The sequence below is a fragment of the Puntigrus tetrazona genome, chromosome 20 (assembly GCF_018831695.1).
Source record: "Puntigrus tetrazona isolate hp1 chromosome 20, ASM1883169v1, whole genome shotgun sequence".
Lineage (NCBI taxonomy): Eukaryota > Metazoa > Chordata > Actinopteri > Cypriniformes > Cyprinidae > Puntigrus > Puntigrus tetrazona.
In genome coordinates, this window is record NC_056718.1 from 613,577 (window position 1) to 640,144 (window position 26,568).

Consider the following 26,568-nt stretch of genomic DNA (forward strand, 5'->3'; position numbering starts at 1 on the left):
TCAGGGACACTGTAACTGGATAAAGTCGAAAACCGTAAGGATTCTTTTTCTCCATAATGCACAATCAGATCAGTGAATAAAACCCAGTGAAACGAGACGAGGAATTACAAATTTATTTACAAAAACATTTAGTGGTTATTTTCAGAAGCATTAAAACTTACAGCAACGGTCCTTTTCACCAGGTTCACAGTTTCCAGCACAATAAAAGCATGACATCAGCAAAAGACGTAGCAGTAAAAAATAAAAATCACAGCTCTAATGAAACTACTCATTCAATGACATCACTGTAAATAACAGACAGGGTCCGTTTAAGTGCCAAGTGTTTCCCTCCGTTGAAGTACTTGATGAGGTCTGTGTTTTCAGTCACTAATCCTTTACAGATATAGTACAATATTATCTGACTTGCATTATTTTCTCCAACATGAAAAAAAAAAAGTACGTCCAAGATCCCTGGGAGCGACTGAACAAGCGAACTTTTCTTGGCAGTGTGAGCTACTGTAAGTCATGTGACTGATTGCTATCATCTCAAGAGATCACACATGTAATCAAATGTTTAAGGAAGAAACGTGGGAGATGAAGGTATACCTCGGTGCGTCTGAGACAATGTATACGGTCTATATGTTCATGAGATTTGAGGCTGGGCGCACTTCATAAAACCTGTAAAGCACAGGTCTGGGTCATATTTCACCCCCAAAGAAAAATGTTAATTAAGTTAAGTATTTTTTTTAATATAAATTACACAGACTTAACTGACTGATAACTATTTTCATGATAATTAAACATATCCCCGGGTCCTCTTTCCTTTATAAAAGACTGCTGACTGCAATGATGAAAAGACCAACACTGAATATATATATTCACTCCTCAAGTAATGAGAAGGATTAACAAAGTTTTTTTTTGGAGAGTCACAGTAATAAGAAATCGGGAGCGAAAATGTTTAATTATGATGAAAACGGTACAAAAAAAACAAGCTCCAAAATAGTTTTTTTTCTTCTTCTATGAGATTCTACCTGGAGATTTTAAATAAAAAAAACCCTGGTGAATTAGTCTTATTTTTGTTTCGTGAAACAACCTACTGTTTGCAAGCGATGAAAATGTGCCAAACCAGACTAAAAGACCACAGACACTGAGCTTTTTTTGGCTTTTACTATGAAGGATGTTCATACAGTCTCTGTGCAGGTCGTAGTGTTGGAGATCCTGCTGTCTCCCCTCTGGTGGTCTGCGGTGGTCTGCGGTGGTCTGTAAGGGGTGTGCAGGGACCGGGTGATTGGCAGCTCAGTGCTGGACGGGTTTGATGACCCACTCTGCACTGGGGTTGAGCTCCAGGAGAGCTTTGATGTACGTCTCTTCATCCAGACATCTCTCCTCTAGACACACACACACACATCAGACAACAGCACACAAACACAGTATAAGTCGTATTCTAATAAGGATCATTTCATGTTCATAATCACCCTGGAGTGCTCAAAATTGTGAATATGAATGGAAATGCACTTCAGCGATATTTTACTCATAAGACTTTCTAGGGGTGCCAATAACTGTGCCCAATGTGTATTTGAGAAAAACTATTATTTCATAATGATATTTTCACCCATTTTAAATTCTTATCCAATGAAAGGTTAGATTTCTGTCAAGTTTTTAAAATAAAAGATCAAAAGTAACAATGCAGATTAATTTTCTCAACCTTATTTGATCATATTTACCAAGCGTGCCAATATATTAATAATAGGCATGCTAATAAGCAATTATTTAATAATGAGAATTGGTCCCTATAGTGGTAACAATCCTAATATTCTTTATTCTTCAAAACACGTGCAATAAAGAACTTGATTCCAGCTTCTGGTTTTACATGGATCATCATGTAGCATATTCTACCATGAGCTGCATAGATCAGAAATATTCTAAATAAAGTATAAATGCTAAATACTGTTTGTGGCTGGAAGGTGTTTCTCCTCCCTTAGATGTCAGTAAACCTAACTGACCCAAAGGAGACGTAAATGAGGTTGAAGATCTATTTGTATTAGACACTCACTGATGTTTCCGCCCATCTCATAGAGACACAGATCCTCTCGTTTCACAGACAGAGTCCTGTTCACAACACACAACAGTTCACAAACACCACAAACAATAGACTACAATTGTGGATACACGGTATATAGATTAGAGGGTGAGAGTGAATTGATCAGTAGATTGTGTGTGTGTTTGCTCACCTCTCTTGACCGAGGAACCGAGTCAGAACATCTGAGGCCTTTAAATCCTCCGTCAGCTGGACAGCCATGGACACCATCGAGAACTGAGGAGCCTGGACCCTGATGAAGCCTCCTTCAGCCTGAACACACAGGTGGTTATTTGCAGTTTATGAGGACTTTCCAGGGGCGTAATGGTTTTTATACCGTACAGACTGTATGTATTATTGTCCTACACCTAAACCCACCCCTTACAGGAAACTATTGGCAATTTCAGATTTTCAAAAAATGTAATCCTGTATGTTTTATAAGCTTGTTTCCTCATGATGGCCTAAAAAAATGTCCCCATAAGGTCAAAATATACTGGTATTCCTATCTTTGAAGGAACATTTGGTCCCCATAACGTCTTAAATACCAGGTACACACACACACACACACAAAATAGCTTTCCTAAACACTCATGTTGATATTAACCCTGTAAAGCCTGATAGTGTGTGTTTATTGGTAAGTGTAATAATTCCTTCAGTTCATCAGACTTTTATAATTCATACAGTCTGATATGGGTAAGAATACATAGATAAAAGCAGCACATGCAACAGATGTTTATATGATAATATTCTGCTGCTTGTAATGTAAATCAATGAGATCTTTATAACAGTAGAGGAGATACTGGCAATATCAGAAATAGCTCTATATCTCCAATTATATGTCTCCTCAAGATGAGACTGAAAGGATCCAGACATATAACACAGCGCTGATGGAGAGCTGAAGAAATAAAGGCTCCTCAGAAGATGTGAGATGTTTTGGAGGCTTGTGAAGATCCCTGCTCCGCTGAAGAACAGTGAAAGTAAAGATCCTGATGATCAGACTCTTGAAAGCTGAGCTGCTCGGGTCCAGTAAGAGTTCATCTGGAGATATGACTGCACTTACTCTGATCAAAATCAGTCACAAAAACACGAGAAGCTCAAGCTAATAGTGGACGTTTGTACTAAAACGGCTTTTAACTTAAAACATAAAATCAATCAGATGTCAGAAGTGTGAAACACTGATCATTTAGATCAGCTTATTTTAAAAAAATCTATATGAAAGCATAGGGTTAACATATATCAAATGAAGAGCGTGTTTTGTGTGTAGAACAAGGCTCAGATCGCTGTGTCGCTCACAGTCTCTGTCTGCAGTGTCTCAGTGTGTCCACTGTGTGTCAGATTCATCGGCGGGGTACTGACACAGACGTCTGGTCTTTGTTCCTTCAGTTCAGTGTTTGTGTAACTCCTCTCACCTCAGCGTTGCTCTCCTGTTTGTTGGAGGCTCTCTCGCGGTCGTACGCCATCTTCTTCAGGAGTTTTTTAACTGCTCTGTCTCTGTTCATCTTCCGCTGGTTCTCCATGTTTTGTTTGCGCACCTGGTTCAGGATGAACTTGGGAATCTGAGACACAAGAAAAGACTCATTTGAGCATCTTGCATACCATGAGGTTCAGCATTTCTACAGCATCACAGTAGAAGAGTAGTGACTGCACAGAGAATGTATTGCAGTATCAAAGAAATTAATAATTGTATTAATCGAGGAGACATCGAACTGGCCAAAAGTGATGGCAACAACATTTATAAAAGATTTCCATTTCAAATTAATGTTTTTTTCATCTTTTAAAAAATAAAATGAATCGATTTCACAAAAATATTGTGCAGCAAAAATAATTAGAAAGTGTCTTATATTGGAATGATTTCTGAAGATCGTGTGACACTGAAGACTGGAGTAATGATGCTGAAAATACAGCCGAGCTTCAAATCAATAAATTACATTATTAACATTGTTTTAAATAGAAAGCAGATCTTTAACATTAAAAAACAGTGGGGGAAATAAGTATTACCAGATGTTGGTATTAACTCAAGAAATCTACACAGATAAAGAAATCATAAAATTACAAGCTATAAAAATAAAGTGAAATAGGAGAAGAAAAAAGCAGTACACCAAGGCAAGACAACAGCTGATTTCACTAATTAGTTCAACCTCCTATTTGTGCAAATTAGAATAAGCCAGGTTGTTGCAGGTTGATCAGTTAGAAAAAGCCTGACCCAACTCTGAAAGCAAGTATACAAGCATTTCATGATGGCTAGACGCAAAATCTGTCCCAAGATTGTTCTGCTGCATAAAAAAGTGGTTAGAGACGGATTTCACTACTCCTAAATGTTCCTGTGAGCACCGTTGGGTCCATTATACGCAAGTGGAAAGAAAAAAACTCCACCATTAACCTGCCGCGCAAAGAAGCTCCTCGTACGATTTCTGAACAGGGAGTCAGAAGGTTAATCAGAAGAATAATCCAAGAGCCAAGGACCACTCGAGCTACGGAGAGACTTGGAAGCAGCAGGTACAGTTGTCACAGAGAAAACTATAGGCAATGCCTTCATGCATTGCACCTCGGAAGGCTCCGTTTTTGAAGAAAAGGCATGTCGAAGCTTGTTTGATGTTTGCTAAAAAAAACCTTTTGGGCAACCCTGTATATCACTGGGAGAATGTAGCGTGGTCAGACAGAAAAACATGCCATGTTTGGAGGAGAAGTGGCTCTGAGCATGACCCTAAAATACCATACCAACAGTGAAGTTTGGAGGTGGAAACATCATGGTATGGGGCTGATTTTCTTCCCATGGAACTGGCAGAATCCATCTTATTGAAGGGAAGATGATTGGAGCTGGAAAACTCTTGAGGTGAATCGGTTAACATTTAGAAGAAAAAAGTTGTTGAAACGGCCCAGTCAATCACCAGACTCAAAACCAACAGAGAATTAATATTTGAGGACAGTGTGTTTAGAAGAATGGACCAAAATCCAACCTGAGCACTGAAAGATTAGTTTGTTCATACAGAAAGTGTCTTGAAGCTGTTATTGCAAACAAAGGCTTTTCCACCAACTATTAAGTATAATCTCAGTTGGTGTGTTCAATACTTTTTTTTTCCTGTGTCATTTCACTTTATTACACCATAACCTTTTATGGATTTTATTTTTTCTCTGTGTAGAGTTAATACCAACATCTGATCAAAATCCCATGTGAATTGCTGCACTGGAAATGAGTTTAATAAAAAAATTGTTCAAGTGTTGAATACTTGCATTGCCCCCACAGTAATTATGGATGTAACGATGCACTGCGAGTCAGTTGAAAATCAAGTTATGTGAAAATTGAGAACTAACGCACCGTCCAGAGGAGGTTCTGGTAGCGGATGAGCAGCCTGACGATGTTAGCCGTGCCAGTGGCCATAGCGAACTCCTGCTGTTCACTGATCTTACTGCGGAAGCCCTTACACATGAAGATGTTGGGCGCCATCACCACTGCGACATTGTTTAGTGTCATCTTGTTCCTGTCCTTATGGTCGATCACTCTTTGGAAGAACTCCATCAGAGCCTGAGAGACACAGTGACGTTCAACTCAAAACAATCAACCTGGATCTGCTTCAGTCCTCAGTGTTTATAATATGCTTAAAAAAAAAAAAACATTCATCAATCAACACCATTGCTGAGTAGGTGTGTGCAATATCGACAAAAACAAACAATTTACTGAGATTCAGATAATTATAAGTGTTTTTTTTGTGCTGGATAACTAAATAAATATGACACTAAAACCACAAGTCCCTGTTTTAATGAGGGACTCAATGAATTATTCATTAAAATGATTCGTTCGAAATGGCTGCTTCATTTTAAAAACAAAGCGTGTGCTTTATGAATGGATCACTGAATCACTGACTCAAATGATTTGTTTAAAATATCAATTAATTTGGGAACAAAGCACTACAGTGTTGCACTGAGATACAGAAATGTTCTGCTTCAGCTTGATGTGTGTGTCGTTGACCAAAACTGACAATTTTGTCTAAAATGTAATTGACTTACATTAATAATTACTTATTCTTTGTTGAATGGTTGTATAAAATAATATCACCCCGCTGACAACGGCACTGATCCTTGTGTGGTATTATGTAACTACTGTGTGTCAAAAACCCATACAACAGTCTTTCTAACTGCATTCTAATAGTCTTCATCGTGCACTGAATGCTTTTTGGACTAGATACATGTACTTGATATCAGTTCATATATTTTGAGTCAATTTCAGACCACAAATACGCAAAACCCTATTCCTAGGCATCTTAAAACTGCAGTGAACTCAAGCCTATCTCAAAAACAGATTTACATTTAAGACTTTTCAAGGCATAAAGAAATTATTCTAATGGGGATAAATGTCACTTTGGTTCTCAAAGATGAGTTTTAAGGGAAGTTGCCGAGTGAAGCACACGAAGAAAAGTAAGCGAAGTGTGAACGTGCAGTGAAGGTGTGTGGTACCTTGAGAGTGTCTCTGTTGGGTTCAGGCAGCAGGAGCACCAGCAGATTGAGAGCCTGCAGTTGCTGTTTCTTAGTAGGCAGCTCTGATCAGAACCAACACAATCACAGCAATCACTGACACGCAGCTCCAGAAACACAGATCACACACACATAGCAAGGGCTGCACGGTTAATCGAACATGACTGTCATGTGAACCTCGTCAGTAAAGCCAGTTCTCTGATTAGTAGTAAATCTTCATCATGTGCTTACAGATGGAGCAGCATTTACTACACAGAGCCGTACGTCACTGAGCCTGGCCAAGACCGAGCTTCTCGTCTTCCTGGCCTCTCCAGTTCTACAGCACGACTTCACCATCCAGCCAGATTCATCTACAATTACCCCATCAAATTCTGTCAGAAATTTTGGTGTAATCTTTGACGACCAGCTGACCTTCAAAGAGCACATTGAGCACTGCTAGATCTTCCAGATTTGCACTACACAACATCAGAAAGATCAGTCCCTTTCTTACAGAGCAAGCTGCACAACGTCTTGTCCAGACCCTTGTAATTTCTAGGCTGGACTACTGCAATGCTCTTCTGGACGTCCTGCAACCACAATCAAAGCTCTACAAATGAGTCAGAATGCAGCAGCACGACTGGTCTTCAAGGAGCCCAAAAGAGCCCATGGTACTCCTCTCTTTATCTCCTTGCACTGGTCCCCCCCCCCCGGTCCAAATCTACATCCCCTCCAGAAGTCAGATCCGAGAGTGAGGCTCAAAATCTCTCTCCAGAACCTTCTCGTTCACTGTTCCTGGCGGGAGGAATGATGTTCCCACCACTATCCAGATGCTGGATCCCCGACAATCTTCAAACAACTGCTGAAAACTCATCTCTTTCGACACTACTTGACTTCATCCTAAATTAAAATAAAAAACCCTTCTCTTTATTTATTCCTTTCCAGCTTGGGCTTATCTGAACACTGCCTGAGGTGGGTATTACGAGCTCTCTTTGCCTCTTTAGATGAATTGCTTTATGTATTCCCCAGTTTGTAAGTCATTTTGAATAAAAGCATCTGCAAAATGACTAAATGTAAATGTATTAGCACTTTCCATGCAAGAGCGCCCTCTGGCCTTCTGATGGAGATTTACTGCTGATCACAGAACTGAGCTTCACTCAAAGACGCATAGGACAATAACAGATTTCATTGTGCTTCATCTTTCAGCGTCACTGTACAGGGTGGACTGGGACTCACTCAGCACGGACAGGAAGGCGTTGAAGTACTCCACGGTCAGCAGAGGATAGGGCAGCTCTCTGATGAACAGCTTCAGGAGACTGGCTGCGTCGTGCTGCTTGAGACTCTCCCACGGGAACATGCCTTCATAAAACTTGTGCTCCAGCTCATGACAGACGGCCTGAGAAACGGCAAACACATTAGAGTAACGTCCTGATGCGACGATGCTAATCGTGTGTGCTAGGATCGGTCTCACCTTCACTCTCGTAGCAGCTCCAGGGATCCGCAGCACACCCTCTGTATCTAAACCCTGCTCCTCTATATGAGAGATCAACTGCAAACAGATGTTTAATATCTTACTGTGTGCTTAGGGGTTTCTCCGTGCTAGTGTAAATGAACAGTTATATTTTGATACTCCACTACAGGCAATCTAATAATTACAAGTAACTCTCAGAGCAGACTGTTAGGGTAGAATAAATTGACACATACTTGTAAAGTTTCTGACAGGCGGCATGTAGTATGATGTGCAACCATCAAAATTAAATTTTAGACGTTATTAAGCAGACAGTCTACAAATACTCTGACTTCTAGTTGACATGTAGCTACGAAGTTACTTACTGTTAGTAGAATATCTTTTAACAATACAGATTGTATGAAAGCACTGAATAGTTTCAAATAGGAGAGTAGAGTCATAGTGATGTATAATGACAAGATTAAACACTTCATTTTTATTAAATGCAGAGACGGTCTTTGTAATCAAATCAACGATTATAGATAGAGATTAAGTGCCCCAGCTAATCAAGTCAGAGGCGACAGCGGCAGAGAACCAAAACCCCATCCATACAGGAAGAGGAAAAAACCTTGGGAGAAACCAGACTCAGTTGAGGCCAGTTCCCCTCAGACCGGACGACCAGCACTTAACTTCATGTTCAATTTTAAACACAGCTTGTTACTTGCACTAGTTACTATAACTATGTAATAACTAGATACCACACCCTGAACCTACCTCTACCCCAAGTAACTAACTTAATAAGTAACCAGTAGTTTCTTGGGCAAGTACACGCAATGTAAAGTTCAACCACAATAAATGATGCACAATTACATGCAATTAACCTCATGCCCACCACACAGTAAGTACATGTAGGTAATAAACATAACTCAGTGCTGTATAATTACACTGTAAGAAAGACACCGTCTGTGTTATCATCATGTTTTGCTCTGTATCAGATCTCTCCTGTCTCTTACACGCTGCAGGATCAGAGGCACTCTGGCTCCCGGCATCCTCCGCTGATCTTGTTCCAGCAGCGTAGAGAGAGAAACACCGAACAAACCCGACTCTACGGAAGACAAAACAACACAGTTACAGCTAGCGTTGTCAAGACGTCTGCATTCGGCACTGATTCCACTGAAAATCTACAAAAACCACTGCCATTCTTTACTACTGAAATTGTGTTTCAGGTTTCCCCACAAGTAAGAAAAGTATGAAAAATAGTAAACGAGTTTACTAATAGTTCACAAGTAGCCTATCACATACATTATTCTAAACAATAGTAATATATTTCTGGCATAATATCTAAAACTACACTTTTATTTTTACCTTTACATGTATGTGTGTGTGTGTGTATGATATGATGCCGAATGGTCAAATGCACAGTGTGCGAGAAAAACACACGATGAACTCAAAGGTCCAGTGATCCTTTAGAAACACATCAGAGGCACTCACCTCTCACTTTGACCTTGAGAGCTTTATGAGCCTTGACCTCGATGCTGCACGTGTCGAACAGAGCGCTCATCTCGATCAGAACAAGCCTGCGGACTTTCTTCATGTCCTCCGCCGACAGATCGCCTACTCTCGTCTGTCCAGTCTTATCCTGAGACACCTTAAAGTCCTGAAAGTCCAGGAACACATGTGTGCTGTGAGGTACTCTGTGATCTGCCGTCCATCCTTTAGTGTCACGATTTCTAGCTGCTTTATCATCCGTAAAAAACTAAACTAAAGTATTTTTGTGGGGCGTCTGATGAGCGCTGGACACGTTGATGTGAAGAACCAAGCATGATGCAGAAACCTAATACTGGTGTCTGTGTTCAGACTACATGTGATGTAATACAACAGTAATAGGGGTTTTTGGCTAACTTCAGTTCATAGATAAATTCTCACTATTAACTATCACGCGTATTACTTGCAAATGTGCTTTTTATTAGTAGGCTACAACTAGGTTAAAGGCACCCCGGGGTAAAAGATGCTTTTAATATCATATCTTAACCACTAGATGGCACAAAACCATGGCGTAGCACTTTTCAAGACACACGCGTGTATTTGTCTGATCTTTGATGGATCGAACGCAGCAGTGCCAAGATGATTCTGTGCTGGCTTAATTTAATATTTAAAGTTTAAGATAATTAAAGCAACAGTCCTTGAATAACAAAAGAATATGTAAAAGTATAGTAACATAATTAATCATATCCTATAATTTGTTGTTGTTACTGTAAACATATATTCAATTATTATTGGAATTGCTTCAATACTTTTACTAATTAAAATGATTTTGTTTCTGTATTTAAAAAAACATATTAAAAAATATATATATATATATATATATATATATATATATATATTTTTTTTTTTTATATTAACAATTTAATGACAACAAATTTATTGAACTAAAATGTATGCTTTTATTTTTCAAAATAAATAGAAAATAGGACAAACTTTGCCTGTCGAAAGGACTTTATATGCAATTATATGTTTTAGGTGGAGAGAATAACACTTTTCTGAAGGTCTTAACATCTTATTCTGCCTATCCTTAACATTATCTCTACCTAAACTTAACAACCACCTTCCTATTAACAAACAGCTAATTAGTTTAAAGAGGAAAAGCAGAGTTAACAGGGAGAATTGATCCCCAACTAAAGTGTGACAGATGTTGAAAAGTTGAACAGGGAAAGGATGCAGAGAACACAGAAACCAGACTTGAGTGCAGTGTCCCAGACTCTCCAGCAGAGGTCAGGTTCACACACACACACACACACACACACACACACACACACAGTTCAGTGACTCCACTAATGCTTTAAATCTTTCGTTGGACATTTTTGCAATCCAAACATTGATTCAGATCAAAGGTCTCTGCGAGACTCATAACCATATAAACATTGACATTCCTCAATCCTCAAGCAGCCAATCAGAGCGGGCGCGATGGCGCTTACTATGGTGCATAAACTTTGCCCACACACACACACACACACACACACACACACAGAGTGTTAACCTGATGAGTGAATGTCTGACTCACAGGTAACCTGTCGTCAGCTTCGTTCTGGGGCTGGATGACCTTTAACCCTTCCTTGTAAACAAGTGCTTGCTCGGAGAACGACACCTCCAGGTTAATGTCCGTCTCGGCGTCAGCTCCGCCCCCCGCGGCATCGGGCCCCACCCCATTACCTATCCAAACAACAAACACACAACATCATCTCCGGCTCTGAAACGGGGAACGATTAAACAGTTACCTAAATCAGGCTAGTCAAAGTCCAGCAATCAGTGCTAGGTTAATCTACAACTGCACACCAACAGGACTTTTCCGTCTGTAGCAGAGCCTGAAGTCTTTCCAGCAGAAGAGGCTCGGTGCTGTATTCCTCCCAGCTCTACAGACAACCAATCATTAACCCACGCTCTCACGCGCTATTTTAAGACGGGCTCTGTTTAGTTTCAGTAACTGATCAAAACTTAACCAGCAATGGGAAACACCTAAATGAAGAACACAAATATGATTGAAACTAGTGATGTCAAAGTTAACAAGTGATTCATTTTTCCAGTGTAACGTGTTGAAAAAATATATAAAGCAGAGGCGGAGTTTGACAGCACTAATATATATATATATATATATATATATATATATATATATATAAATAAATATCTAAAATATCTTTATGTAAAGAAAGAGCAGTATTGATATCAGTGATACTAACTTTCAGTCATAAAAAAGCCACTAAAGAAATATTAAAGATATAAATGTCATTGTTTTCTGCATTCGTTTGAAGAATAAATGTGAAATTGTTGCAATACAAAATTCTTTAAAATTCTTAATTCCACATAATTTCAGGAGGAGAAGGGAAAGTTAATTAGTTTCTTCTGTCATTGATTGATAGCGCTGTATGTTTTTGGGTTGCAGGATGTTTCTGGTGATTTGAGTCAAGCGGAGTACTTTCCCACAGGTCTGCTTCACCAGATCCAGAGTGAAATATATCAAAACCTGACAACCCGTGGTGAAGTATAACCTCTGGAAAACATAAAACAAGATAATCCAGCAGCGTATAAAGCTCGTGCAACACCTCTTTACAACACCTCTATCGCTTTTATTCCCACCGCTCTATTGTCGATGATCACTGACAATAAAAAACTGCATTCATGTTCGGTGTATATCTACAAACAGGTGTGAATGATTAGCTTCAGTTACAAACCCTAATGAAAAATTAGAAATACATTTATTTCGTGGTAAGTATACTACAAATACATTTCCATATTTATCAGCTGCAACTGGAACCATTCGTTTTGCACAGAATGCACTTCATTGTAGTGCTGGAGTGTGTTTGATTGTGAAGGGGAACTACTGCAAGTATACTTCAGCTTTAAACACTGATATCATTTTTTAAAAATCATGCCATCCTCATTAATAGGGTCACACGTTACATCAGGTGGCCTTAACTTCTATGCATCAAAAAACAAGCACAGTGTCTTTCTTGTGCTCATATTGTCTCTGTTTAGAGCGATGCGGGTAAGTTAGGGACAGGTTTAATGGTATGGGTAGGTTTAGTTTAAGTTAGGGTGTAAGAGATGGGTCTACGGTGTAATTATTAATGCAAGTAGAGAAATAGTTTTACTAGAGAAAGCAGTGGACATCACGTCACGTTGGACTGGCCGTTATACGTCAACGGCATAAAAGCGAAGCCGCTGCATACACTTTAACTCGTGACACATACCCAGTTCTTCCACTTCCTGTTTATCGCTCCCACTTCTTTCTGTGGATCCAGCCTCATCCTGTCAGAAAAAGAGAAACAAAGTGTTAGCACCAAAGCGCTCATGCTAAAGAGAGAGGTCCGAGGCTCATGATTCTGTGTTTCTGGGGGACTAACGTCTGAAGTCAGCGAGTCTTTGTCTGAAGAACGTGAGCGTCAGGTTGTGTTCCTGCTTTCACGCTATGGATTATTTAGGACAGCGTCTAGCAGAAACATAAATCACAACTCACAGCCGTCTTTAATAAACCACTCAATACGGCGTAATAAATGAGCTTAACGTCTGTGATTCATCACATCTCTCGAACTGGAAACAACCCCACGCTTTCAGATTTCCTCAGTTATCTGTTACACTCTGCTGAAATAACAGGGAACTACTGTATAATCGTCGACTGTCAAAATATCTCAGAGAAGCTTAATGCACAGCTCTCATATTTTGACCGTAACCAGTATTGCGGTTCATAAAAAACATGTATATAATTCTTTAATGCATTATCCTGTGATCACTGTCTGAACTGTAGTTCTTTTATCTATGCATCGTTAAATCTAACATTATAGGGAGATATTAGTTGATCACCTGGCTGCCGAAATATATAATGTAGCATTCATTTATAAAACTATAAGGCTCTTCAATGTCTAAACGTGTACGTAAGTTTCCTTCTCAACAAAACGAGGTTTCGTGCGAACACAAACTAAACTAAACATCCAGAAATCTTGTGCTTGTGTACAGACTTTGTGTTCGCAGCGCAGCGGTTTGGTCTGAATCAGAACATCGGTCTAAAAGTCGTAGCTCGTACTTTACTCTGTGAAGCGGGGGACGGTTTAAAGATCTCTCGGACGTCCGGGACGCTGTAGGTCTTGTTGCGCTTGCGCAGCGTCTGTTTGAGCGTCTCCACGCGTCTCTCCACGGCCGCCGCTTGTGTTCGGGTCAGAGTCGAGAGTAGAACGATGCTGTCCTCGCCGCCCGAAGCCGATTCGTCGAACAGCGTGGCAAGCCCCGCCTCCATCAGCCACGCCTCCTCCTGCTCGCCCTCTGCACACAACGCAGCAGCCACAATACAAGGTTTGAATCTATTTAAAACCACAATAAATGGTTTTTTAATGCCAAAAACCATTACGATATTAAGCAAAGATCATTTTCGTTCAAGATATTGCTATTTTTGATCAGTTATATGCATTTCTAAGAACTTTAAAAGCGATTTTCTCAATATTTCGATTTTTTTGCACCCTCGGATTCCAGATTTTTTCAGCCAAATATTGTCCTATCCTAACAAACCATACAATCAGTGTATGGAAATTAATACATTACTTATCCACAAAAACTGAAGTACATTTTTAGACTATTTATAGTTACATATAAAGTGCTTGTGTTACATACTGTAAATAATTTCAATAGTTCTAAAATCAATCTAAATTTATAGTTAATGAGGTTATTATTGAGTAACTAAATTACTTTTCAGACTGCAATACAATATTAATGATGTAATTGGTAACCATAAATAATTTTGGTTTTTTTTGGAAAGATTATTCATCCAGCTTTCAGGTGAAGAATAAATCTGAATTTCCCGGGGTCCCGTGTAAGATGATCTCCGAGCACACTCTTTCTTGTATTCTCCTCATGAATGATTTAAAAGCAGTTATTTTCATCACGTTCGTGGGGATGGGGAAGGCCTTCCTCCGGCTGACAGGAAACAGAAATACCTTCCTTTTCCGGTAACTTCACAATTCAGACACTCACTGAAGCGAAGGAAGTCACAGCTTGCCGTTCCTTTAAGGCCAGTCGATTCCCGCCGATCTGTGTCTGAGGTCTTTATTGTATGTTCTTCCTGGAAGTTCAGCCTATTGTTCTTACGCACGGAGGAGCATAAACACAGCGCCTTTGAAAAGAGTTCGGTTTCAAAGCATAAACATGTTCTAGTATAAAAAAGTATAGCCCTCGTAAAGAACGTTTTACACAAAGAAGAGAGGGATATCGACTCTCTCTAGTTTCGGTTTCATGAATTTAATCGTGAAAGTGAGTTTAAGACGGCGGCTCGGAGCGCACAGGAACGTAAGTCATCTTTTAAGCTTGCTGAACTCGGCAGAAAACATGTGGAAAATGAGAAAAAACCCGTTAGTCATCCCAATCTTTTACATGGAGCAACGCTAAATAATGCAGCAAATGACTCGCCACTTGTTTGAATTATTATTATTAAAAAAATGTATATATATACACATTTAATTTACGTCAGAGACACAATAATCTAAACACAAAAGTCTAATTAGTTAGTCTAATCCAAATGATTCAAGGCGTTAACTTATTGTTAACTAAAACTAAAACCATTAAAATCTTGGTCATAAAAAGTATGAAATAATAGTTTTATACAGCTAAAGCTGAAAACTAAAACTTAAACCTAACAAAAACTGACATTAAAAAAAGTTACATTGATCAAGTTCATATTATTTTTCTTATTTATTTCTAATTTGGTGAATATTATGGTCATTATAGATTTCCTTTCAGAAATTGTTACGCATGTTTTAGGTAATGTTACACCTATTTTAGGTAATACTTCAGTTCGGGGACCAATCCGATCCCATACCTAAACCTGACATCTACCTTACTAACTATTAATAAACAGCACAGTTTTAGCTAATAGTTAACAGAGAGTATTGGTCCCCCAAACTGAAGTGTGACTCTTTTGTAGTTTTATAATGAATATTCGTTATTAAAGGCAGTCTATGATTAAAGCTGGCTCTCTCAGGTCTGATGGTAGCTGACCCTCGTAGCGCAGTTAAAGAGCTCCTATTACGGATTCATGAAAATGAGCTTTCATGTAGTGTGTCACACAGTGAATGAAAACATCCTGCAAAGTTTTAAATCTCAAAGTTCACTGCGTGTAAAGTTATTGTTTCTCAAAAGAGCATACTGTTGTTTACTTGTTGGTCTTTTCAGGTTGGTCTGAATGAAAACGCAGGTTCATTCTTCACCACTAGGTGTCTCTTTTGGAGCGCTGCACTGCGTTCACAAACACCGCTTTATCAGACATTACAGTCATGATGAGACCAACATGACACCAAACGTCAAAGATTAACGTCACGCAAAGCAGGCTTTCGGAAAAATTAATAACCGAGCAAACTGTTTGGGAGTCAACTAAGGAAAAATATAATAAGACATTGAAAGTGTTTTTGACCTTGCGAGCATGTCATGCTGTTGGTGGTGACTCCCAAAACCAAAATAACAACCTTTTTATTAGCCATAATAGGGGCACTTCAAAGCTCTTCTTACCGTCAGCCACCTTCAGCTGCAGGTCCTCCTGCGTCTCTGCGTCTCCGCTGCGCTGGATGATCTCCACCTCTTTGAAGTAGTCCACCATGGCCTGCTCGTCCAGAGAGTCCTGGGAGCTGCAGCGCTGGTACGGGGCTTTCCCTGAGCTGGGGCCCGGGGCCGCTCCGGACGCTTTCCCTCGCTGGACATTATACTGACCGGTTCTGCGGCTGCGTCAACACGGAAAGAGACAGAGCTGTGAAATACACCAAATCATGCTCACATGCAGGTGCTTCAATCGCACTCCACACACACACACACACACACACACACACACACACACACTCGGTCTGCACTGGACTCAGTGAATCATCAGCGTGTGTGAATCATCTGGAGCAAATCTACTTTTAACGATGGAAACTTCATGACTGTAATGACCACTTCTGTTGACTGATATTTATCACCTAGAGCTCAGGGACATGTTTAAAACACCATAAGATCAAATATCGATTCATTTTTTATTTCTTTTTTATCTCTCTTTTTAATTTTAGTAAAGCATTTTTTTATTTAAAATCTAAAAATGCTCAAATTCATATAATGTTGAAATTTTTTATTATTAATAAAAATAATAATAATAATAATGAATAATATTTAATACATTTGCAATAGAAATGTATTTTTTTATTTAGATAAAAATATAAAAATATTTACATATAACAATAATTTAGATCAATCACTTGATGAATTTTATTCTATTATTTATTAATGTTTTTCCACATCCTGCCCAATGTTGTCCTCTAAACAATATCCGATTTGTCCAATGCAAAGAAATAAAGTTAATGTATCTATGTTGTTAAGTTCCAATACCATTTTCCTTATCGTTTTAAGGTAGAATCTGCATTAAAAATGCTAATAAGGAAAAACAAAAGCACAGACTAAATGTTACTCGATGCAAAGCAGGAGAAACACATGTTCATTTATCTGAACACTGTAATTATATTTACATTTACGCTCCGTTACATCACTCCCTTTGCTCTAGAAAAACAGCAGTGCTCTACTAGTAGTATACTGTGGACTTCAGGGAGAAATGCTACAAGAGGGCAGAATATGACTCTTCGGCGTGTGAGCTTTGATCCGTTCTTCTGATTCGGTGCATGACACAGCAGGCATGAAGAGTCCCGCAGCGTACCCCACCCGAGGGCCAAAAATAAGCCTCTGTGCTATAAGGACATAAAGATGCCATTGTCAGGCTGATTGTTTGGCTGTTTGTGCGGGGCAGGATGGCTTAAACAGGCTGCTTTATTCGCTCTCAGGATGAGCGTATGAATAAACCCTCGTAGAGGGACTGGATGTCCTCGAGCAGAGTATATGAGATCTCCGTACAGTGAGGGTGTAACGGGGCCGCCTGGAAAACACGAGCCAGAAGAACTGTGCTGCCAGCGACTCTCCGGTTTCTGGGTCACGGATGCTTTGGGACTGAACCTGTGGCTGTGCGTTAGTGGCCAGTGGTGGACAAAGTGCACAAATCAAGAGCTTGAATAAGAGCTAATGTATTGAGCACTCCTTTTGACTTCATCATCTATACTCCTGTTGGAATCAGTGAGTTGTTAACTGGAGACTCGCTCTGACCGGATCATTTGAATCAGTGAGTTGTTGACTGGAGACTCGCTCTGACCGGATCATTTGAATCAGTGAGTTGTTCACTGGAGACTCGCTCTGACCGGATCATTTGAATCAGTGAGTTGTTCACTGGAGACTCGCTCTGACCGGATCATTTGAATCAGTGAGTTGTTAACTGGAGACTCGCTTTGACCACATCATTTGAATCAGTGAGTTGTTCACTGGAGACTCGCTCTGACCGGATCATTTGAATCAGTGAGTTGGTGACTGGAGACTCGCTCTGACCGGATCATTTGAATCAGTGAGTTGTTCACTCGAGACTCGCTCTGACCGGATCATTTGAATCAGTGAGTTGTTGACTGGAGACTCGCTCTGACCGGATCATTTGAATCAGTGAGTTGTTGACTCGAGACTCGCTCTGACCGGATCATTTGAATCAGTGAGTTGTTCACTGGAGACTCGCTCTGACCGGATCATTTGAATCAGTGAGTTGTTCACTCGAGACTCGCTCTGACCGGATCATTTGAATCAGTGAGTTGTTGACTGGAGACTCGCTCTGACCGGATCATTTGAATCAGTGAGTTGTTGACTGGAGACTCGCTCTGACCGGATCATTTGAATCAGTGAGTTTGTGACTCAAGACTTGCTCTAACAGTACCAATAAATATAAAAAAACACTGGACTGAAATAAGATTTATTTGCTAGTCAATATGTATGTCCTCCTTTCATAACGACACACTAAAGCTACAAAGAAGAACAATATTTTGTAAAAGTCACATAATGATCAGTCAACACCGTCACTTTGGAGTACTCGTGTACACTGAATCTAATGACCTGAGCTTAGAAGTGTTATCCGTTATTAGAAAGGGTATGAAGAAACATTTCAATCAACTGACATGCCTAATAAATACTAGGGATGGCTGATATGACCAAACTCTTAAATCAAAATAATTATATACATCACCATATAGGACAATAAACTAATTGCAAGCAATAGGAAAACACTACAATAAATAAGAAATGCTACATGCATTTGCAGCAGCTCATTTGCATTTAAAGAGACATGCACTAAAGCAGCCTGCTTCTGCTTCCACTCAACAAAAGGCATTTTCAAAATGACCTAATAAATGATCGTTGGGTCACTTTGAGCTGAAACTTCACAGACATTACGAGGACACCTTAAGGACTTGTATTACAACTTGTAAAAAGCTCATAATGGATGCTATTTAATAGTACACTGGCATATGAAAACTACCAAGGGGTCTTTAAATAGAAGACGCCATCCAGCCAGAACAAATCAAACATTTACTCTTTAACAAATCACACTTCTTCACATCGGTTGAAGTGAATTTGCATTAGCAGGCAGTCAAATGAAAGCAGCTAATATTGAGAGCAGTCCCTGTAAACACACGGATCTCAACTAAAACAAGAGGAATGCTTTTTCCCCTTGAACAACTCTTCCTCTGTCATAAATGCGGACAACGCTCGGTCGATGGTTTAGTTATTAACCGCGGGGGAACAGAGCGGACTCTACATGCTAAAGGTCAGACGGCACACAGCGCATTACAAACGAGCGTAACCCGTGCCCTCGGCCGCAGATAAAGAAAGAGAAAGAGGACAAAAAGGGTCAAGAGCCACAGAATCTCTCGTTTTACAAAACAAAAGAGTTTGCGCAGCAGACTGAACACTAAGACGGTGTGTGTCGCAGTCTGAACTTCTGCAGACTCAGTGGAGTCGAGCAACGCGGGAGTATAGGCTGTTGCTATGACGACCAAAAGTATACCTGTGGAATGCGGCTGCTTGGAGACGGTGAGAGGCCATGTAGTGTTTGAGACAGAGAGGACGTGTGCGTTCATGTTCAACTGATAAAATCTGTCTAAAAAGTGAGCTTTAAATCACATTTAATCTGTACACTGCATTACATTTCAAAGTGAAACTGAGCATTCATCACCATAAAGATACAGGGCGGTTACAGGATCAAATCTATTTTCACTTTAAACATGTGATGCTTAAAGAGGTTATAAATAATATTTGCTCTTTTTGGTTTGGCATGGAAGGAATTCCCCTAGAGAAGTGTTCATTTTTTTTTCCAAATTCTAAGGGAATTTCTATCACTGAATGCAGTTTACCAAGGTATTCAAAGCAATAAAACACTGGTGGCACATTTAAATTTGCCAATTGCGTTAATATTCATATTCATATGTAGTATGCAACCTACAACTTTCCCGTCGTTGTTCTGTCTCACTACTCTCATTGTAAACTTCCAAGTGTAATAAACGTCGCGTCATAATATTCTGCAACACAAAATGCATCCTGTATAGTTCCATTACATTAAATTTAACTTCAAAGAGTCAAATACAGCGTAACCAAAAGGCCACGCTTTTCAGCATTCATGTTTATTAATTATGAATAAATAAAAATGAAATGCATTAATAAGTATGTAGTCAAGGACAGAGTGCAAGCGTGTGTCTAATAGGCTATAATTCAGAATATTTATCCAAACAGGATCAGCACTATTTCTATTCAAGCGTTCGTATAAATCTGTTAAAATAACAGTAACACTCTTAACTCTACTTTGGCTTTGTTCCAAAAGCATTGCAAGAGTATCAAACCTATAGCTTTTTTTGCACCCTTCGTTCGTTGTTTCACTAGTTAATAATAGTACGTATTTGCTTTTGTCCTCTGTCCTTCTTTGTATGCGTTTGTTTGGGTGCTTCAGACATTTGTACCGCTGTCTGCATAACGAAATCCACTTTCCACGTGTGTGATGCATCAATAAAAACGTTTCTTTAAGATTCTGATTTTCACCAGGCATTTACATTTCATAAATAATGATCTTTAGAGTCATACGAGCTTGATCCTGTGGGACTCTGAATCCCAGTTTGGCCAGATTTGGATACATGAGGGGGACCTTTATACTGTGTGTGCATTTGACGCTCAGCTTAGTTTATCACATCTTCTCGTCTGGTGAGAGATGTCTTCACGCTCAAGTCCTGGCCCTGCTGAGCGTCCAGGAACATCATCCTCACCCTCGCTCACAACGAGCACAAAGCATGCAGCGCGCACTGAATCAAATATTCATTATGCATCTGTACGGCCGCACAGGACGGAAAGTCTAATGATGTTTAGCAGGTCAGCAGAGGTTAAACCATCAACACAACACCACCAGCGCGCACACACACACACACACACACACAGTGTCATGGGGTCGTGTAGATGACAGATCTCATTGATAATGATATTCATTACAGCGATGCCTCACACTGAATGACGGAGAGTGTGCTAAGATCAACACACACTCTTTTGAGTATCTACAGCCAAGATGTGATCAATATTGAAGTTCATTTTCTTTTTTTCTTCATGCATGCATGCAAAAGCTTTTAATTAAACTAGCCTTATTTTTTTCCTCCTCGGCAATTCTGCATTGCTCATTTACATTTTTCTGCTTATTAAATGAAGACATAAAACGCTAATTTTTATATATCTTTTCATTTTAGAAAATTAAACAAACAGGATTTACTGTATTAAAATGACAATGTGGAAGAAATGTGTGTTTATTCTTTGAAAAGTGAAGTACAGAGGCACAGAGAACTAATTAAGTAGTCTTTTTGCTGCCTAATATTCAGATGCTAGTCTGTTTTGGGATTTAATTTAAGTGTAATGACTTACCTTTGATTAAATCAATCAATGTGTTATACAATAAATTCAGTTTTTATGAGCGGATTCCACGATTCTGTCTGTGGTTTTTGCATAGAGCAAATCATAGATACTTTTCTGTCGCCCATCTTTTTTTTTTTGATCAGTTCATTGTGTAACAGCGAATCTGAAAACAGACAGGGCTATATATAACTCCAAAAACAAAATATCATGTTTTGCATAAAGAAACCGATGCCACCTTCACAAGGCTGTTAAGTACACTCCCTCCGGTTCTCATCGTCACTCTTAACGCTGCGTGCGGAGGCCGGCGTGATTATTACCCGCGCTGTGTCTGTGAGAGCAGTGCAACCGCAGGCATGCGTCTCATGAGTTCATAACACAGGAAATAAGAGGGATTTCTGGGCTCCTGCTCTCAGACACACTGGAAGAGAGACGTCAGAGGATTTTCAGACAACTAGCCAGATACGTAGAACATCCCAGAACATCTTGAGGAAACCGTCACGATATGCACACACACATTTCGTTTCCATCCAACGAGTCAAAGAGAGCGAACTCGCCACTTCCTGATAGCCTGGCACTAGATATAAGTAGAGGAACTAAACGCATATAAATACACACAATTACACAGAAACACTTCAATGACCAGAACAACATTTCAGATGCAGTGCAATGCAATCGGTCCACTGGTTAGTCGGGTTTTGCCATCCCGTTGTGCAAAGTCGCATGCTTTATTTGATGTGCGCAGACGAATTTATTAGCAAAATCCGTTTCCATCCTCCGAAACCTTGTGCCGCCTCAAGTTTTATTAAGAAACCTGGTGTTTCCATCACTCGTTTGTGCATAAAAACGGCATGACGGAAACGCGGCTAGGGACGATTCACCCAAAAAGTCCCGTTTCGGATGCAAATACAAAAGCGTCTCGTATAAACATGCTGAATCTGAACGGCCGCTCTGTCTGCAAACAACCGGCAAAACACAGATGCTAGAGCAAGCAGGCCAGTTGGCGGAGCAGGCCCACAAACACTTAAACACAGACACAGACACACACAGAAACCTTGTCCTCCGGCGGTGAGAGCCGCTGAGCTCCGGCCGACAGAACCCACGAGGGACTACTGCTCGCAGCTGCTGAACGAGGGAGACACCTGCGCTCCGTCTGAGGACACAAACAACAGCCAGCATCCCCTCGGACAGCTCGTCTGAACACTAGTCAGCCAGCGGTTCAAACAGGATGCAAGAGCTGCGGTAGCTACTTTAACGTACGGATTATATTCATATAGCTCTTTAATTAACAAAAGCACAGACGGCAATTAGAGAGTGACATGATTAATCAAAACTCATCTCAAGTAGCTGTTCCACCAACTGGGAGGAATGTAGTCGAAGGCGAACGCCATCAATAAACATCACTTTAAATGCTACATAAACCCCTAACGACATGCTACGAGCTGCACGATTAATCGTTAAAGGTTCGGCATCTCAAGCCAAACACCCATGGGATCTTTTAAATGACGCCCTTATTTACCGACGCATTTAAACCTGCATTCGTTCTGCCGTATTCCTGTCGTCTCAGAAACACCGGGATGAAAGTCTACAGCCCGTATGTAAACACTGGTGCGTGCAAAATAAAGCAAACCCCCTTCTGAGAGCGAGCGGCGCTTCAAAGACCCGCTTGGTGTTGAAGTGCGACTGCCTAAAAAAACCTAACGCGACTGAATCATTCAAGAGATTCGTTCAAACGCACCGATTCGCCCAGTAAGTGTTTGAGGGGGGAGTCGCTGATTCGTTCATTCAAACCACTTTTACGTAAATATTTCATTTTTAATATTAAGATTAATACTTTAAATACATACTGATGAACAGTGTATGAGCTGGAAACGTCTACTGGTGAAGCTGCGGTGTGCCTGCTTTGATTCTGTCAAATACATACATCACAAAATGTTTAATAATTCATTTAAATTTGTTAAATGATTTAAAATGCACTACAGTAATATTTTGTCCCACATTATTTTGTTTAATCAACAACTGAATGTCAAACGGGGATTTTCTGGCAATATCAATGTATGCTTTTTCCACATTTTACTGTAAAAGTCCCGTTCAATTATATATTTTATATAACTAATTAAAACCAGAACAGTTTTACATTATTTTGTGCGGTTAATTGCATGTGATTCTCAGTGAGGCCGGTTCTGTGATTAGCACTTCATCATCATCATCATCATCATCATCATCTTTCAAATGAAGCGTGGTTTGAAGGAGCTGTACGTAAGATGGGGTTGAAGTAGGTACTGCAGTCCGAATTTAAAAAAATCACATGGCAATAAATGACATGAAACGCGCTGTATTTTCCACTACCTGGCAACTCGGGGTGGCAACTGGCAACCCATTCTCCACCGACATGAGATTTACTGCACAGCCCTAAACGTGTCCAGGATTAGGTTCGCAGGACTGTATATTCTGTTTTTTGTACTAAACTGACATCTTAACAGCACTTTACACAAGGACTGATGACTGAGCTCTTAAGTGTCCCTTTTGCCTGTTTTCACACATTCAGAAAAATGGCTGTAGATTTGTTAGCTAACAGATTTTTGTAATTCTGTATTTTAAAGCATTTCATTTAAGATACATTTATACATGACGCCGGACACCTTTATTTTAAGGGACTCGCAAATGAGGAAAACATCGAGTGATTGATCATAAAGAGACACTCTTCGTTTCAATCCAGAACGGCTATTAGGAAAATATTCACTACTCCAGTCTTCAGTGTCTCACGATTCTTCAGATATCATTCTAATATGATGAAGAAACTTTATTATTATCATCATCATCATCGATTCAAAGTTGAGTGCATTTTGGGGGATTCTCTGATGAACGGAAATATCCACATATAAGCATTTATCTGAAATTAAAGCTTTCGTAACATTATACACTATTCGTCTCAAAAGCTTATAGTAAGCATTTTATTATTATTATTTATTTTATTTTTATTTCTTTGGTATTTCAGATAAATGTTGTTCCTCTGGACTTTCTATTCATCAAAGAAACCCTTAAAAAAAAAAAAAGTTTACTCAACTGTTTTCATGACCATAATAATAAATGTTTCTTGAGCGGCAATGATTTCTGAAGAAATGATGCTACTAATCCAGCTTTGAGATCACAGCAAGAAATAACATTTTACAATATATTCCAGCAGAAAGCGGTTACTTTAAATAGTGAAAATATTTCACAATATTACTACTTTTGATGCATCTGGGGTTGAATAAATGCATTCCTGATGAGCAAAAGACATGAAAATCTTCTTGAAAGGTAGTGAACATGACATTAGTATTGGTCAAAAAAGCGTTCACTCAAAACACAACCCTCTTGAAGATCCCTCAAAAGACCAACTAGTAAGTACCTCTGTCCATAAGTCTACACCTTCACTGCCGAGCGGTCTAAGTAGTCAGCTCACTAGGTTTCGAAACACAGCCCTGGGATACAGTTGCCATAAATAGTGCACACTGCCCTTAGTAATAAATAAAAGCGTTGGTGCGTCTCCTCACCCCGCTCCGGGAAACTCCGTGTGCTCCTTACAGCTGATAGCCCGTAACGCTTCGCTGTTGCTGGTGTAGGCGGTTAACACGACGCCCTGCTCGTCCTGCTGTCGACTCATCTTCAGCGCGGCATTATTGTGAAAGTTTCGGTGTAACTTCGGACGAACTAACGCTCGACTCTCCCCTAACAACACGAACAGTCAGAGTTATATAGCTCCGCCCCCGGCGGCGTCACGATGACCAATCCTAGCACGGCGAAGAGTCGGCTAATGAATATTAAAGACGTTGTGTCACGCCGACGCTACAAGCGTTGCTGATTGGCTGAAATGCAGACGCCGGTAAGAAGCGGGCTTGATTCATGAATATTAATGACGTTACGTAACTCGACGCTAAGAAAGGTTACTAGGCAACGCACGTAACGCGATTAATATACATTAGATGCAGAATTTAATGACGTGAGGCAGACACGTATTAAGTAAAAATGGTTGTGTTGCTCTTAAAAAAGAAGAAAGAAATCTATAACGTTTTTAAATTTGACTGTAGTAAACCTCGGTCAGACCCTCAGAGGTTAAATCATATTTTGACACTGTTGCACAGAGCATCCATCGATCCCCAGTGATTTACCTCAGCTTGTATCTCAGATATTTATTGATGTGTATTAATTTAACGACCTCGGTTCCGTTCATTAATTCTGGCGCCTCGCGTCTAAAAGTCAAGCTGATGTGAAAAATAACTTTGAAACAAAGCAATATTCCGTGAGGCTGAGTTTCACTACAGTTGTTTATAACTATGAATAAGATAAAACAGAAAATAAGTCGCGTAAACGGATCTCAGACACACCTGTCAGAAATATTCTTCTGCTTTTGTCACAATAAAGTCAGCAGCATTCAGTGAAAGCACTTCTGCGAGTGTTTCAGACGATTTGGTTAATTAACGCTGAAAACCCAAAGCTGAAACTTTAGGATGTCAGCATTTTGTGTCAGGTATGAAGTTCTTTCCATTTGCCTGTAATTTGCCTTTTGTGTGTCAACACTGTGCCCCACAGTCTGGATTAAATTACATGCTCCTTTCTGAAAAAGTGAGCTGTTTTTAAGCCGAGCCGAGAGTGAAGGGAAGGAAATATGATGTTCGGCCGAACGCCGCCGACGCAGCTACACTGGAAACCATTATTTATTTACTTTAGTTCCTTACACTCTTCAGAACACAATTGAACACGCCTGAACGTTTCCATTACCATCACAGCTATTAGCCCGCAGACTCAGCCTGCCAGCTGTTTCAGACGTTCAGCAAAAAGAGCATGTTTATTTCAGCCGCTTCACGTGATCTGAACGAAGCTGAAGAAACGAGCTTTCCACTGATGTATGGTAGGATAGGGTCATGTTTGAGATACAGCTCATCTGCTGCAGCTGTACGTGGTATAACCAGGGTCTTGTTTAACCATGGTATCTGCAGTAAAACTACGGTTATACAAATGGTAACCAGTGAGCAAATACACGGTTACACCACAACAAAAACATGTTTTACGAAGGAACAGACGTGACAACAACTCAAGTAAAATATCTGTTAGATGCACAAACAGAAGCAGAGGCAGGTTTTTGTCAATTCCCTGCTGAAAAAAACCCAGTTAAAACCAGTCTAGACGGGTCTTAGCTGGTTTAGGCTGGATGTAGACGATTTTGGCTGGTCTCCCAGCCTGGCTAGTCTGGTTTTAGAAACCAAAACCCCTCTAAAACCAGCCTGCCGACCCGCTTAAACCAGTTTAGACCAGGCTGGGAGACCGGCTAAAACCAGCC

The 26,568-nt window shown here is 40.0% G+C and overlaps 1 protein-coding gene across 4 annotated transcripts; it reads right to left on the reverse strand.

Moving 5' to 3' along the window:
• Positions 1-98: 98 nt before the first annotated feature.
• Positions 99-24,980, reverse strand: arhgap18 (Rho GTPase activating protein 18). 4 transcript variants are annotated; one of them, XM_043218892.1, is made up of 16 exons: positions 24,785-24,980; positions 22,303-22,401; positions 15,993-16,201; positions 13,525-13,760; positions 12,695-12,752; positions 11,011-11,159; positions 9,441-9,606; positions 8,963-9,054; positions 7,974-8,051; positions 7,739-7,898; positions 6,509-6,591; positions 5,373-5,579; positions 3,466-3,612; positions 2,211-2,329; positions 2,033-2,088; positions 99-1,367 (listed from the first exon to the last, which is right to left on the reverse strand). In XM_043218892.1, exons 1-16 carry the CDS (start codon positions 24,892-24,894, stop codon positions 1,276-1,278), a joined length of 2,061 nt encoding a protein of 686 aa, XP_043074827.1. In that variant the 5' UTR covers positions 24,895-24,980; the 3' UTR covers positions 99-1,275. The 4 variants fall into 4 exon arrangements, with proteins under 4 accessions (XP_043074827.1, XP_043074831.1, XP_043074830.1 ...); XM_043218896.1 differs by lacking the exon at positions 22,303-22,401 and adding an exon at positions 23,096-23,157 and having other exon boundaries at positions 24,785-24,924; XM_043218895.1 differs by lacking the exons at positions 22,303-22,401; positions 24,785-24,980 and adding exons at positions 23,096-23,157; positions 24,316-24,339.
• Positions 24,981-26,568: the final 1,588 nt, after the last annotated feature.